Source organism: Centruroides sculpturatus, unplaced genomic scaffold, assembly GCF_000671375.1.
Source record: "Centruroides sculpturatus isolate CEXI.00-Female unplaced genomic scaffold, Cexi_2.0 scaffold919, whole genome shotgun sequence".
NCBI classification, from domain to species: domain Eukaryota; kingdom Metazoa; phylum Arthropoda; class Arachnida; order Scorpiones; family Buthidae; genus Centruroides; species Centruroides sculpturatus.
The window spans coordinates 139,317-154,409 of record NW_019385088.1 but is presented as its reverse complement, the minus strand read 5'-3'; the positions used below and the strand labels follow the sequence as shown (position 1 = coordinate 154,409).

General features: G+C 37.2%; 2 protein-coding genes across 2 annotated transcripts in view; both read left to right on the top strand.

Annotated features, from left to right (window-relative positions):
* Positions 1–5,429, top strand: part of LOC111634504 (long chain acyl-CoA synthetase 8-like) — a 7,289-nt gene extending 1,860 nt beyond the window's left edge. Inside the window, exons 2-11 of the mRNA XM_023379297.1 lie at positions 1,377–1,446; positions 1,565–1,626; positions 1,689–1,753; positions 2,038–2,112; positions 2,555–2,694; positions 3,188–3,360; positions 4,144–4,218; positions 4,536–4,724; positions 4,786–5,061; positions 5,132–5,429. Coding sequence (XP_023235065.1) covers positions 1,377–1,446; positions 1,565–1,626; positions 1,689–1,753; positions 2,038–2,112; positions 2,555–2,694; positions 3,188–3,360; positions 4,144–4,218; positions 4,536–4,724; positions 4,786–5,061; positions 5,132–5,289 — 1,283 coding nt within the window. The 3' untranslated portion in view covers positions 5,290–5,429. The remainder of the gene's footprint in view (positions 1–1,376; positions 1,447–1,564; positions 1,627–1,688; positions 1,754–2,037; positions 2,113–2,554; positions 2,695–3,187; positions 3,361–4,143; positions 4,219–4,535; positions 4,725–4,785; positions 5,062–5,131) is intronic.
* A 4,895-nt stretch (positions 5,430–10,324) lies between these two features.
* Positions 10,325–15,093, top strand: part of LOC111634510 (long-chain-fatty-acid--CoA ligase 4-like) — a 22,032-nt gene continuing 17,263 nt past the window's right edge. Inside the window, exons 1-3 of the mRNA XM_023379305.1 lie at positions 10,325–10,468; positions 11,074–11,272; positions 11,996–12,199. Of these exons, the coding sequence (XP_023235073.1) occupies positions 11,150–11,272; positions 11,996–12,199 (327 nt within the window). The 5' untranslated portion in view covers positions 10,325–10,468; positions 11,074–11,149. The remainder of the gene's footprint in view (positions 10,469–11,073; positions 11,273–11,995; positions 12,200–15,093) is intronic.

Below are 15,093 nucleotides of genomic sequence, written 5' to 3'. Positions count from 1 at the left end.
TTTTTTCCACGTGTAGTATAGAAATTTGTAATAAGATACATAATGCGGTTATAATAAAATATTGTGCGATTATTTTCATATAATTAAAATTAATATTTATTTATTTTTTAGAGAATACGAGGGAAGCGGCGCTTCCAACGCTTCTAATGATGGCACGCCATTGCAAATTATGCTAAACATATAAAAATGAAGCAGCCGATTTTTTGGTCCAAAAACTAGGGGTTCAATAGTGAATATGGTCACTTCTAACTGCTATACAACTCTCACAGCGAACTTTTATGCTGAACACCAGGCTGTGGTGGAGGTCTTGTGGTAATAAATCCCACTCCTCTAAAAGAATGGATTTTAACCCCGGGAGTTTTCTATTAACCCAGGGAGGGTTTTGTTAGGTATGACGAGATCCAATGCGTCTCCCTAGGTCACTCTAGAAATATTCTGTCGGATTCAGTTGAAAAGATCTGTCTGTCCAATCCATCCTTTGAATAACCTCACTGTCGACAAATTCATTTTACCAGCAGTGCATTTTGTAAACGGGTATTATAGCCTAAAAAATAAATTGGAGGCCAAATGTACCGCTGATAAGTCTTACATAAGGCTCAAAGGATCTCGTCCCTATAACTTTAAGCAGTCAGGGTGCCGCCCTCAAACACATGGAGAGGTGTAAAGCCGTTCAAAACGATGCTTTCCAGACCATGAGATCCCCTCCCCAAAATGGTTTCTCTTCCTAATGTTAGTGGGATAGAAGTGGGTCCAAAGTTGTCTTCAGATGAAGGTGACTCGTTTCGAATCAGTATCTAGACTGACTCGCAACTCATTACAAAAGAGAACATGGACCCCGATCCTGGGCGCAGAACTGATGTTCACAACACCAATTCAAGCGAGTTTTCCTTCGAGGAGGAGTAAGAGGGATAGATGCCACTGACCGTCTTGCACAAATTGCATAAAAACCACTCTCCTGAAGCCTTCAATAAACAGTTTGCCTGGAAATAGTTCCACAGATAGCTGAGAAGAGCTCATTGGAAAGCTGAATAACTGTCATTCCCCTATGACAGTTAGCGATAACAACCAAATAGTGGGCTTCTGGGTGTGTGGTGGATCTTTATTGGCCCTATCTTGGTAAATTTACATACAGTATGTGTGTTAATTTTTGGTTTTTGTAGCTTAAATTATTTTATAATTCTATTCAAAAACACCATTTGTTCATTTAATTTCGGACACTGAAGCACAGCATAACTCACAGTACGTTGTACTTTTTAACGAACACTGAATTATATTCCTCTTTGTATTTAGGCTAATAATCGACTTCTTTATTATTCTAAAAACACTACTGTAATTAAATTATTTGTATTAATTTAGAATATTTTAAACAATTGCAGGAGTGTTGATTACTCACAAGTGTATACTGAATTGTTCTCAAGGGTTATACGATATATTTAATCCCATGTTGTGAGTATATGATTTGGTCCGTTGTGGATTTTTGATTTAATAAGGATGAATATCACGTTATTCGTGGTTTTTTACGTCTAATTTATTATTCATTAATGAAAGTTATTTAATATTTTAGTGACAAAGACAGCGTTCATCTGGCGTATCTTCCCTTGGCTCATATCTACGAAGTGATGTGTGGTAAGAATAATTCATTGATTCAATCCATTGTTAAACTTCTTCTAATTCCTGTTTTATTTCAGAGATATTGTTCTTGGGAATGGGAGTTGGCATCGGTTATTCTTCTTCGCTTACCATGTCGGATAAGGTGAGTTCTTACCTGTTTTCATTAACTCCCACCCCAATCATGATATGACACATACAGGTTAACACCAGTCTATCTTTCCATCTTTTCCATTATATAATAATTAAAAATATAAAATTTTTATAACAAAATCTCCTAACAGATGGCGCGACATATATTTTTATTTATTACGATTAATTGTATAAATGTTATTTTTAAAATAAAATCTATAAAAGCCTGGAAAGTTAGGCAACTCGTTACTAGATTTACCTATTTATTAAATGCGTTTTAATTTTATATTTTTTCAGTCTCCGGGGATCGAAACGGGTACCTGTAAAGGAGATATCAGTGTACTCAGACCAACTTACATGAGTTGTGTTCCTGTAAGTGTTTCCATTTGTTTTTTTCAGTGAGAATTTTGTTAATTGAATTAATAAAAGTGAGAATTAAAAAAAGCAAAGTACGATTTCCTTATAAATTTACTTCTTTACGAGGAAACTATGCAAACACTAGAGCCTTCCATTGCATATAAAGACAATGTTTCGGTTAATATAATCAGCATCTTAAGGTTAAAGTGAATGTATCATTTAAATAATACAATTTTCCACTCGGATATTTATCTACAATAATTTATAATTTTATTTTTAAGAAATTCGATTATTTTAAAAGTGTTGGAAAATTGTTTCTGTAAATCGGATGGGTTCTTTATTGAAGCATGATTTTTAAACACTCAAAAATATCGAAAAAATAAAATTATTTCTCCATTATGATTCGCAAATTCATACTTTCTTCGATGAATGATTGTTTTATTGTATTTTATGTCAGTTAGTACTAGACAGAATTCGAAAGTCGATATTAGAAGCGGTGGATGCCAAGGGAACAATCTTCCGAATCTTCTTCAATTTCGCCATTAAATACAAGTCTTTTTGGAAGAAGAATGGCTTCCAGACTCCTATCTTAAACAGGTAAGTACATTATCCTAACCCACGTTTTGTCCGTTATAAATTTAATTATTTTCACCCATGGACTGTAAAAGAATCCGAGGACCCAAGGTTATCGTGGCAACACCAAGATGGTCTTGGGTCCCCTGTTAAACAGTAGAATTTCGATTATCTAAGATTGAATCCCTTACCTCGGATAATCGGGATTCTACTGTACAAGAACCTGTAGTTAGAGTAACTTCGTCAAAACACTGCAAGACTTATACACAAATACTCGCTTTCTTTTACCCAAAGCCCACCAATGGCCGAGTGGATAATACCATTGAACATTTGGTAGCCGGTCGGTGGGTTTGTGCCTGGCCAACGAACAGGCTACGCGGAGTTTTCCGGGTTTTCTTTACTTTTGTAACTTCTACAGGAGGCATCTTCCATATGTCGCGTTGCCATAAACGAATGAAACCAACCAATCCTTCACCCGAAAACAGATTGAACCCAAGATTAAACGATTTTCTTTCAGATTGTTATTCGACCGTCTTCGGACAATAGTGGGAGGACGATTAAAGCTTCTCACTGTGGGAGGAGCACCTCTCTCCCCCGAGACGCAACTTTTCATAGAAACTTCTCTGGATGCTCGCCTTCTTGCGGCGTACGGAATGACCGAGATAGCAGGAGCCTGTACCTTGACAGATTGTGAGTATTATCAAATGTTCTCTTTCTTTTCTATCGGCACTATCAACAGGTATTTTCCAGTTTTGTCGTGGGTTCTGGCTAGACCCACAATGAAAACAGCAGGGCAGGGAGGAACGAGCCTGTCAGATTGCTTATGAAAAATTCCTGAAGATTCAATTCCGAATACCCTAGAGTAGCAAAATGTATTCGATTTTTGTCATGCTTCTCTTGAAAATTTTAATATGCACTTTACAGTAACGCGTTAGTTTATAAGCAAAAAGGGAAATTGGCTGGAATCCCTATTAACAGGAGGTCCCAAACCAACCTTTTATAAACTCATTATTGTGGTAAGAATATCGAAATTTAAATTTCAGCCATATCTGGGGACCCTAGATTGTCGGCGCAGGATGCACTGGAACAGAGCAGAAATCGCGTTAAAACACGAAAGACAATACATGGGGGTTTTCTCAAAAATTTCCCCTGAAGAAAAATGTTCGAACACTATTCATGGGGCTCCTTAATTCGAATTTGCCAAGACCCTATGAAGTTTTAACGTAGCTTACAATTACACACTTTTGTCTCCCTATATCTATTACTATTTGTTACGAGTAATCTTTGCTTTATGTATATTTTCATGGTTCTCAACCGACATTGTAACACTCGAAAGGTGATTGACAAAAAGCACCATTACTGTTTTAATAATGTATCTCTTGTTTTGTAAGAAGGGATATATTATCAGCTATCCACCATAAGATTTTTCGTTGTCGAGAAGACTACTTCTGACGTGTTCTTTTTATCTTTTAGTGGACGACTACAGTATTGGAAGAGTGGGTGGTCCTGTGTGCACCTCTATACTCCCTCTGGTCGAATGGGAAGATGGTGAGTCTGTTTCAAGTTAGTTTTATTGTACTACGTGATCACTTTTATGTAGTTTCTGGCCGCAAAAGCGGGATTAACCAAGTGTAGATACGAAAAAAATTGACGTACAAATTTCTTGGCATTTTAAGGTCCCGAGTCCAAAAATGTAAAATTCTTGATAGAGGTAATCTTTTGACCTATTGCAATACTTTCCCTCTGTTATATAACAGTCAGGAAAGTAATAATGCGATTGAATTTTAATTACGGAGATTAGTTTTATTCGCATGGATTAGGAATAAATATTCTTTTGCAAGATAAAAATTACGATTTGTCTGTAGGCAATTATTATCCTACCGACAAACCTTATCCTCGAGGAGAATTGCTGGTTGGTGGAAAATGTCTCTCGAACGGATATTTCAAGAAAGACGAACTGACTCAAGAAAGCTTTCGAGAAGAAAACGGAATGAGATGGTTCTACACGGGTGACATCGTCGAAATCCATCCCGACGGTTGCATCAAAGTCATAGGTAAGTCGAAGTTAAGGATTCTTTATGAAACGATGGAACATTTATTTTCTGTGTTTTGCAGATAGAAAAAAGGATTTGATAAAGCTGCAGTACGGGGAGTACGTACCGTTGGGCAAAGTAGAGAGCGTGCTGAAGACGTGTCCTCTGATGGATAACATCTGTGTTTTTGGCAACGGTTTCAAAGATTACGTTGTGGCTCTGATGGTTCCCAATAGAGTTCAGTTAGAACTTTTGGCTAAAGAATTAGGCAAGGAAAGAATGGACATCCAAAGTCTTTGCGCCGACGAAGAAATGAACGAATGTGCCACCAAAATCGTGCAGAAACACGGAAAAAGCTGTAAGTCTCTCGATTTATTTAAACCCGTTTATCGAGATAAATGATAAAAGATTAATGTCTTTATATTCAGGCAATTTGATGAGGAAAGAAATTCCTAAATACGTCAAACTCTGTTCCGAAGAATGGTTACCAGAAAGTGGTTTCGTCACGGGAGCGTTGAAAGTTCGACGAAAGGTCATCCAAAATTTTTATAAAGAAACTCTGGAGAATTTGATGAAAAAGAATTAAGGTGAAGAAGTGTTTCCAAGAAGTTGTTGTCATTATAAACTGAAAATTTGTCTATTGAAATTAACGGCGATTACTTAAAAATGTTAAAATAGGGGACAAATTGACAATGAAGCACACCATAAGTAAAATTATAACATACATAGGTGAATAAAATGCATTTTAATTCTATATTTTTTCAGTCTCCGGGGATCGAAACGGGTACCTGTAAAGGAGATATCAGTGTACTCAGACCAACTTGCATGAGTTGTGTTCCTGTAAGTGTTTCCATTTGTTGTTTTTCCTATTTAAGTAGAGTTTCCTTCGTTTCTCTTCACTCGATTTCGTTTACATATTTTTCAGTGTTTACCCAGATAAAGATTTAACAGGAGCAGCCATAACTAGAATAGATATTTTCTTAATTCAATTAATAAATGTGAGAATTAAAAAAAAAAAACAAAGTACGGTTTCCTCATAAATTTACTTCTTTACGAGGAAACTGTGCAAACACTAGACCCTTCCATTGCATGTAAAGATAATGTTTCGGTTAATATAATCAGCATCTTAAGGTTAAAGTGAATGTATCATTTAAATAATACAATTTTCCACTCGGATATTTATCTACACGGGTTCTTTATTGAAGCATGATTTTTAAACACTCAAAAATATCGAAAAAATAAAATTATTTCTCCATTATGATTCGCAAATTCATACTTTCTTCGATAANAATACAAATAAAACTCTACAATTTATTCTATTAAAATATAAATACCAAGGGTTGAAATTCTACTTGATACTTCAGTTCGTAATTTGTAAACTTAATATTAAAATTAATTCCTGTTGTATTCTTAATATTGAGATAAATCACTGAAGAATAAAATTATCAAATTGTAGTAGTTAATGAATTAAAGCTACCAACCATATAATTTTTCGTATTGTTTCTTAATTAAGATTCATACGCTGGTGAAAAATATGAAGTCAAATTACAAGACTTAATGTTAAAATACTGTTTTAAAAACCTTTTAATGGCACTTTTAAGTGACTTAAGTGATTTTATGACCACTAAGTCCCTCGCTAGGTCATCAGTGGAGAGGTAGGATAGCCAGGGAAGAGTCGAAAAGAATTAGAACGATCTGCCACTATTGTTTAGTGGGCTAAGTAGGGTATTTTTTTTAGCATTTTTAAACACTGATAAGGCATTTTTGTGTGTCTTTTGTGTGTTTTTATTATAACCTGCCGAGATTTAGCCCCTCCAATAAACGCAAGAAGTACTGTACTTCTCTAGTGTGAAGCGCAGGCATCATAACAGATAAGATAGAACTTCTGAAAAAACTTATGTAAATCAATATGTATTGTTAATAAGGAAAAAAATTTCTTTATTAACAATACATATTGATTTACAGCGAATTTTAAAGGTAAAATAAAGTGGTTAAACGTTACGTGCTTAAGAAAACGGCTACTAGATGGCGTTGGTGTCAAGAATATTACCTGTATTACATTGCTTACAAGTGTAAAACATCGGAGTAATTGTTTCGAGCTCCCTCCATTGCCACAACGTTGACGAATCCGTAATGGGTTCCGTGAAAGGTATTTTTAGTGGCCACAACGAGGAGTCAATAGGGTGTGGGGGGCAAGATTTTGTTCACTCCATTTGATACCTAATAATTCCCGTGTCTTTGGTCGAAAATTTCTAAAATTTAGCAGGAAGGTTTATGTATTAGTGACGCTAATTCTATTAAATTTTGTTGGTTAAAGATTGAGGGAGTGGGGAGATAGAGGGAAAGTCATATGTCATATCTCGATTCTGATCTTTGTAAGTTACAGGGCAGGTCCAACCGTCTTTGGCTCCCATAAATTTTTGGCAGTCGTCTAGGGCGTTTACAGCTCGGGCCAATCCTGGTAAGGTATACAATACAATTTTTCAAACGTGTCTTTGACTATAAAGAACTATAACAATTGTAGCGATGTTGATGCAATTTCTTGCAATATTACTAGTTTTGAAGAAAATATGGGTGTTGAAAATTTGCCTACACTAAACACTACAATGTCGCCCTCATAAATAGTGTATAGAATTTAGATCTTAAAACTCGTCGGGAATTTACCCAATAAAAAATCTCAAAGAGGAAACAAGGAAATTCAATAAAACAAGCATTTTGATTGGTCGATATCCTGGAAGAAATCCAAATAGCAATATACTACGATTATGGAGCACGAAATCAAACCATGAAATTACCACAGAATTAGTTGTTGTTCATTTATAGTACTTTTAATTGTCCCCAAAATAATCCCACGTATTGTTTCTTCAGTATCGAATAAAACAGCAATAGAAATCATTTTATCATTTCGAATTTTTTCAGTTTGGGAATTCAATAAATGCAAGGCGATTTGTCAGGAGGATATTTTATCAAAAATTCCCAACACATGTCACCAAATCCTCCAATGATTTCAGCATTGAAACCTACTCTCATGGGGCATGAGAATTTTCTTGCAAGACTTGAGAATGAAGTCATGTAAGTCTCCAAAAGATTTGCAGTCAAAAGCCAAGCAGGAGTAGTAAATGAGGTAATAAAACACGAATCTAAAAATTACAGAAGAAATCTCAGTGGCGCGTTACCCTATGAAAAAAAAAAGGCCTAGAACTCTCACTAAAAAGAGACCTCAAACCAATCTTTTATTTAAAAATATATATATTTCCGTAGAAAAATGACTGAAGTCAATACTATACATGAGGCCCCTAATTCAAATTCGCCCGGGCCCCACGAAGCTATAACGTACCACAGAGGAATCTTATAATAAGATTTTCATGAGTCTGCAACTAATGCACGCATCAGAGTTACATTGCTTATATTTCGGCAACCCCTCTATAGAAAATTTAGAAATTTTACACACTACTTAACAAAACAATCATCTTTCGAACGAGATATTCGCAATTACCTTACGCATTTGGGAGACAGAAAAAATCTACCCCCGAAAATCCGTAGCTCTTATACCCGTATATGTAGTCAGTCTATGACTTTTTATACTTGGCGAAGAGTCACTACCGTAAATCTCGATTTTATATTGTTTTTATTGTTAATCGGATTATATTCTAGAATAACTTAAATTCTTTTATTAATAAATAATTTTTAAAATTTATTTTATGAACAGTTAATGTTTGACAGGGAATTTCTCCTGAAGGAAAAACTTACAACTACAGTATTAATAATATTTTCCCCTGTAAACAAATGTATGGGAATGTTTCTATAATTTTAAAAATATTCCGAATCGAAATTAAAAATATATATACAGTCGACCCCCTCTATAACACTGTTGATTTTTCCGTTTTATACGAATTCCATGTTGTACGAGTCACTTAAATTTTACAAATACGTGTGCCGAGCTGTGAATGGCTCAATTATTTGTAAAATCTAAGTGACTCGTACAACATGGAATTCATATAAAACGAAAAAATCAACAGTGTTATAGGGGGTCGACTGTATATATATATATATATATACTGTATACAGTAAAACCTGCGTAAACGAATATTTTTCGGGTTTCACAGGTTTCCGTTTTGGGCAGGTTTTACTGTATAGAGAAGAGAAGAAGAAGAGAAACACCAATATTTCATGTTATTTTTATTGATCCACACGATTACATGAAACACAGAAACATTAAATTAATAATACAGGCTTAAACTCTTCTAGTTAAATTAACCTCTTAATAGGCCTTATAGTAAAAAGCCCGTATACAGGCATATTCTATGCGGGCCTTTGTTATTTAGAATATATTTAATTAAATAAAATCATATTTCTATTTGTTCAGTTAAGTAAATGAATAAATATACATTAAAACCTGTCCAAAATGGAACTTAAATAAAACGAAAACCTGCCTAAACGGAAAAGTTCTTCGGAACACAACGATTTCTTATGTTAAAAAAAATACCTGTCTAAATATAAGAATTCTTCGAAACACAGCGATTTCTTGTATTAAGAAAACCTGTTCAGAACGGAACCTGTATATAACAGAAACCTGTCTAAAGGGGAAAAATCCTACAGAACGAAGCGATTTCTTATCTTAAAAAAACCTGTTTAAAACGGGAAAAATGTTCGGTATCGTTAGATTCCGTCTTACACAGGTTTATTATAATTTAAATTTTTTTTTAAATTCGATAAATATTTTACAAATTTATTTTAGAATGTCGAATTAATTCTAAATTTAAACTTGGAAGCGTTTTCATGGATAAACGTTCGAGTTCGATCAGGTGCGTAGTTCATTCGACTGTTTCATAAACTCGTTCGGCTTCTTTTTTTTTCTTGTATTTTATTTTATTTTTTATTTTTTTCCATATTTATTACAGACAGGTGACCCTTCTATTTCGTTCTATCCTCCATTTTTTTTTTTTGTTTTTAAAGACTTAACGTGTAATTTCTCAACATCCCTATCATGACATAGGAATGTTGAGTAACGTTTACGCACAGACGAACGAACGTATCGATTAATGGGTCGCATTCTTCTTACGTAGTTGTTATTATTATTTTTTTTACGCTTTCCTTAATTGCGTGTGACGTTACACAACATCGGATTTTTTGGAACCTGTATGGGAGGAGGAACGATTCTATTTGCCAAAGGCGCTCCGTAACCTTTACTATAACGAATCGTATTAAATTTGCAGTGTAATTTCTACGTTACGATTTCAAATTTTCGTTTGTCTAACCGTTCTCGAGCATCGTAACATTTTCCCGACCGAGTCACGAGCTCATCCCGTTACGCCTTAGCCATTATATAAGGTGGATTGACGTTGGAATAGGGTAATTTTATGGCGATTAATTAGGACGGGTGACGAAATCTACTGTCGTTTCGAGTGAGATTGCATCGTAGTATTATAATAGGGGGCTGTTTCGACACGTTTTAAGGAGTTTATTCGTTACCTACGCCTGTTGTTACGCTGATTTCTTGACTCTCTTCGTCTCCTCTTTAAAGTTATTCCGGGGGTGAGGCTTTCTTCCTTGTAAAATATGGCGGCGTGGCCCGACACGTGTCTTCGCTAGTTACCCGCGAATTAGAAAGAAACCGGAATCGGACGGAAGAGGGCGCTTCGAGTGCCACCTCGACGTCGCGCTTTCGTCGCGTCGGAGCGCCGACAGAGCGCGCGCCCGGCGGCGGTGGGATAGAGGCAGAAGTTGTCGGGTGGCGCAGACGCCGTCGGGAAGCCGAGCGACAGGTAAGCGCGACGACGATCGGGAATCTTCGCCCTCGAATAGCACGGGCCACGGGGGAAAAAAACCGTCCCCCGTTAAGCGACGAGTGACGTAACGAAGGCGTCGATGGGCGACCCTCGAATTCGAAAGTCGATTGGCCCGGCCAACCCGGAAATACGACGGCGATAAATACTTGGCATCGGATGCGAATTTCCGGTCGAGTCGCTTACGAGGACGAGGTTTATATATCTGTTTTTTCCGTTTCCCTTTTTTTTTCTTACGTCTTCACCCCACTTCCGTTTCCGCCTGCCATCTTAACCGGTGTCGTGACTCGTTTCTTAATTAATTATACGGAGCGTGGACGAAACGAGAGGCTCGTGCCGATACGAACCCGCGCCACCTCTTCCCTCGTATATATCCGTTAATACCGGTTCGAAAGTGAAATTCTAAAAGGAACCGAGTGAAAGGGGTTCGAGACGACGTCCCATTCATTTTATTTTCACGCGATTTCCCTCTCGGAAGGCCACGTGATTGCCGACTTCCGCTTCCTCTCCACAAGTATCTGACGGATCGCATCGTTAGTGTCGTGGTATTGCGGCTCATCCAGTCGTTTTGTTACGTCATTTAGGTAATTTCATCGACAAATTTCTCGCGCGCAACGTTTTTTATCCGTCCGATTTGACACGAGGAACCATCTATATCCAATGGGAGTCACCGTTACTCTGGGAGCTATTCGTTTGCTGGTGGCCCTATATGACATCATCACCTTCCCCTTCCAGATCTGCGTGCAAAGGCCCTGGAGGAGGCGCTCCCGAAAGAAATGTTTGGTGAGTGTTCCCATCTCTTAACCTAATTTGAACGTAACAAATAAGTACTTAGTGTTCTAATCTCCTCTATAATTATTATTTGGTAACGACGTAAAAGTGGGGGTAGTTAAAACCGTTATCGTGCGTAACACCGCCGAACGATTATCCGGTAGTGACGTACGCATAAAGCGTTGTAACGGTTTTAAAGGTAAACAAGAGGTCGTAGTTTCGAAAGACACGTCATCAATAACAACTGGCGTACAGGTAACGTCGGTAAATGACGTCGAAAAACCACTCTCGCAACCTCGGCGTTAATTGGCGTGACCTGAATTTAAGTTAAGACCGGGTTCGTAAATTTGGTCAATTTAAATGACCGAAAAAAAAAAAAAAACTCATCTGTAAGGCCCTACATTTCGAACAATTCCTTGGCATATTCATTACTCTTCCACATACAACAAAAATTAGTTTCCCAGGACCCATGCCCGACACGGAAGTAGGTTGTTTTTCGGGCCTCCTAACGAGGCCTCACATCCTCAGTGGGGCCTCGAACTTTCAATTTTTTGAATTTAATTAGAAAAATTCTCTTTGGTAAATATCTTGGGGCCCCACTGACAAGTTTTTCCGAGGCCCCCCGTTTAAACCACGCGTGTCAGAAAGGTCCCGCTCCTCACGTAACGGCTCTTCAGTTTCGTAAACGATGGAATTTTCGACTTCTCTGACGTTTGTTCGTACCCTATTTTTCAGACCAAGAGGTTGGATCCGAACGATCCTTACAGTCCATACGTTCTGGTGGATCAGCAGTCCTCACCCATTCCTCCCGACGTCGGAACCCTAGATCGACTCTTTCGCTATGGGGTCGGATGCTATCGAGAGAAGAACCTGTTCGGAGTCCGAGACGTGGTTCGGACCGTGGAAGAGATTCAGAAAGACGGAAAGACCTTCACCAAAGTAAGCAACTTTTCTCTTTCATCTTTCGGGGGAATTAAACGTGTTCTGGAGCACGGAGATTTTCGCACGCGCTAGAACGAGGTCGTCGACCGAAAAATTCGTCAAAACGTGATGCGAGAGGTCCATATTTTCGGATGAGGACGTAATTTTTCTTAATGGCTTCCAGAATTTATTTATTACCGCGGAATTGTGTTACGGTGTCGTTTCTATGCGGTTTAATTACACCAGGTCAGAATACTTCGCGTGCCATTTCGATCCTTTTTAGTTTGATAAACAATATATTCGGCGCAAAAATCACGTACGGAAGTAATAATAATACTTCACCTTTCTATAGGTATTTTTCTGGATTTTGTACTTTTGCATAAGAGCTCGGGTTCGATTACTACAGAACGAGTATTGTTCCCCTCATCGGATGGAAACAAAATGCTCTATACTTTTTGTTAAATGAGAAGAACATTTAAAGCAGCAACACTAGCTGGGCTGAACACCAATTGAACACCTATAGATTACTGTGGCACGAACACTAAACCATCGCTGACGAGCAATTAACCGATTGCCCCTATAAGTCGGCTTCTTACAGAAACACAACTTCCCTTTCATCAAATGTCACTGATAGATTCCCATTATCGTGAGTCTGTCCGTCTGTCCTTCCTTCCTTAATCTCGAGAACGGAATTAGATAGACAAAAATCGAGACCGGATATAGAAAGCTTAAACGGAAAAGTGTGAGATTAATTATCTGGACCGGAAGTCACGCGATTACTTAAATTAAAAAAGTCCACCCTAATGCCAGAAAGGTGTTGAACGAGGTACTGGTTCCAGAAGTACAGTAGGAAAAAAAAAAAAAACAAATTATTGTTGTTCGATTCGACCTTGGCCTTTTTCCTATACGTCGAATCCTTCCAGGAAATTTATTCAAATTACACAACCATGCCTAACACTTATTTGATAATATATGTAAATATAACAATAAATACAACACCTATTGATATCAATGTATTGTATAATTGCGTCGTCACGTCGTCCTTCGATGACGTAAGACGATCTCCGAATATTTACGCACTCGACTGCAGACGAAGGACCCCCCCTACCTCTCTAAAATGATCGATAACAATAAGGTATTTTCGAGTGTATTATTTATTTATTACCGTCAAAAAAAAGAAGAGGGGTGTCCACACGAGATAGAGGAATCCTCGAAGATTTAAACCAGAGAATTTCTCCCCCCCCCCAAATATTAATTATTCGTTAAAAACTCACCCTCCTCTAAACCGGAATTGGTTGGTTTGTTATCGAGCGCAAAAATTCGTACGTGTTCCGGTAACACAAATAGCAAAACGATTGTCGAAAGACCGATTAAAGAACGACGCCAGAAAACATTTGAACTTAATTACTTGTGGAATTATTTATTCTTTTATCTTCAATCGAATCGTTGAAGGAATTCGTATGTCCTTTTCGTTATTCTGATTTAATCGAAATAGTTTGGAATGAATGATAATAACGATTGATTAATTACACAAAGTACCTATATAAAGGAAAAGTATGGTGATTTTTATTATTTAAAATTATAGTAAAAGAAAGGGGGGATTTAATTTCGAGAAATTTGCGACACAGAAGAACGGCGGCATTTGTTTTAAACACGGAGGAGTAACACAAAGAAGGTATTCGAACTCGTAGCTCTATTTACGGACCGAACTCGGTCCAAACGAGTATTTTGGACGCGGAACAGGAATCTCTTCTTTTTTTTTTACTGAGGCAGCGATAAAAATACACCCAGGAAAGTCGGCTTCTCCTATGGGAGAAGACATCGTAATTTGTTTTTTTTTTAATACGGATCCCTCTTCTTAGCGGATTTATAAATAGATGTGTGTCGCTGGAAGACGTTTTAAATTAATTTAACGTGGGTCGTGGACGAAGGATACAAATGCAAATGTGTAGAAACGTACGCTAAACTTTATACAGTGAACCCTACAATACACAAAACTTTCTGAAGATGAGACCACAATACACAGTTTACTGTCGTGTGGAGTTTTTGTTTTTGTATAGGGAATAATCTTTCAGTGAGAAAATGGCCCATATTTAGGTATTAATAGCGAGATTTCGGCCGACGTTTTCGTCTCTAAAACGTGAACGTCGAACGTCGAGCGACGCTTACAAGATAGCGGCGTTGACGTTCGAAGTTCACGTTTTAGAGATGAAAACGTCGGCCGAAACCTGGCTAATAACGTAAAAGAAAACCTGGAAAACCACGTGGCCAGCCCGTTAAGGTAGTTTTATCCACTCGACTGTCAGGGGTGGTGTTTCTTGTCTAACTTTCCCTGGCTTAATCCAATTTTTCAACCCTTTTGTCGGTTGTATTTGATGGAAACGATTTGGAAGAAGGGTGCGCTATAAAATGTGTTGTAATTCCTCTTCTATTTTTATATCTGTTGATATGTTGACCGAATTATTTACCTTCTATACTCTATCTTTCCTGAATCGTAAATAGCTAAAAGGAAATTGTTCGTCGGATAAAACTTATTTATATTAAATTAATGCTAAAATAGTGGTATTAACTTTTCGAGATATCTCCCGAACCGACCGTTCGATTTTCCTGAAAATTTCTACAAATATTTACTTCTAATACACAAACATCTATAGAAAATTTCAGAAATTTTCGACAAAAAACACAGGAGTTATTAAGCTTTAAAGTAGTCAAACAAAATCGTTGTCTCCCCCACATGCTAACACCGAAACCCCCAACTTTTCCCTTTATTTTCATTTCTCAATGTCTTCTGAATTCAAAAATTAATAATCTGGGTAGTTATTTTTCGACCAATTTGCCATATTCTTCTCCCTCTGTTATATACAACACCTGGGAAAGTAAAAAACTATCGCGACCGACTTCTAATTTATTAA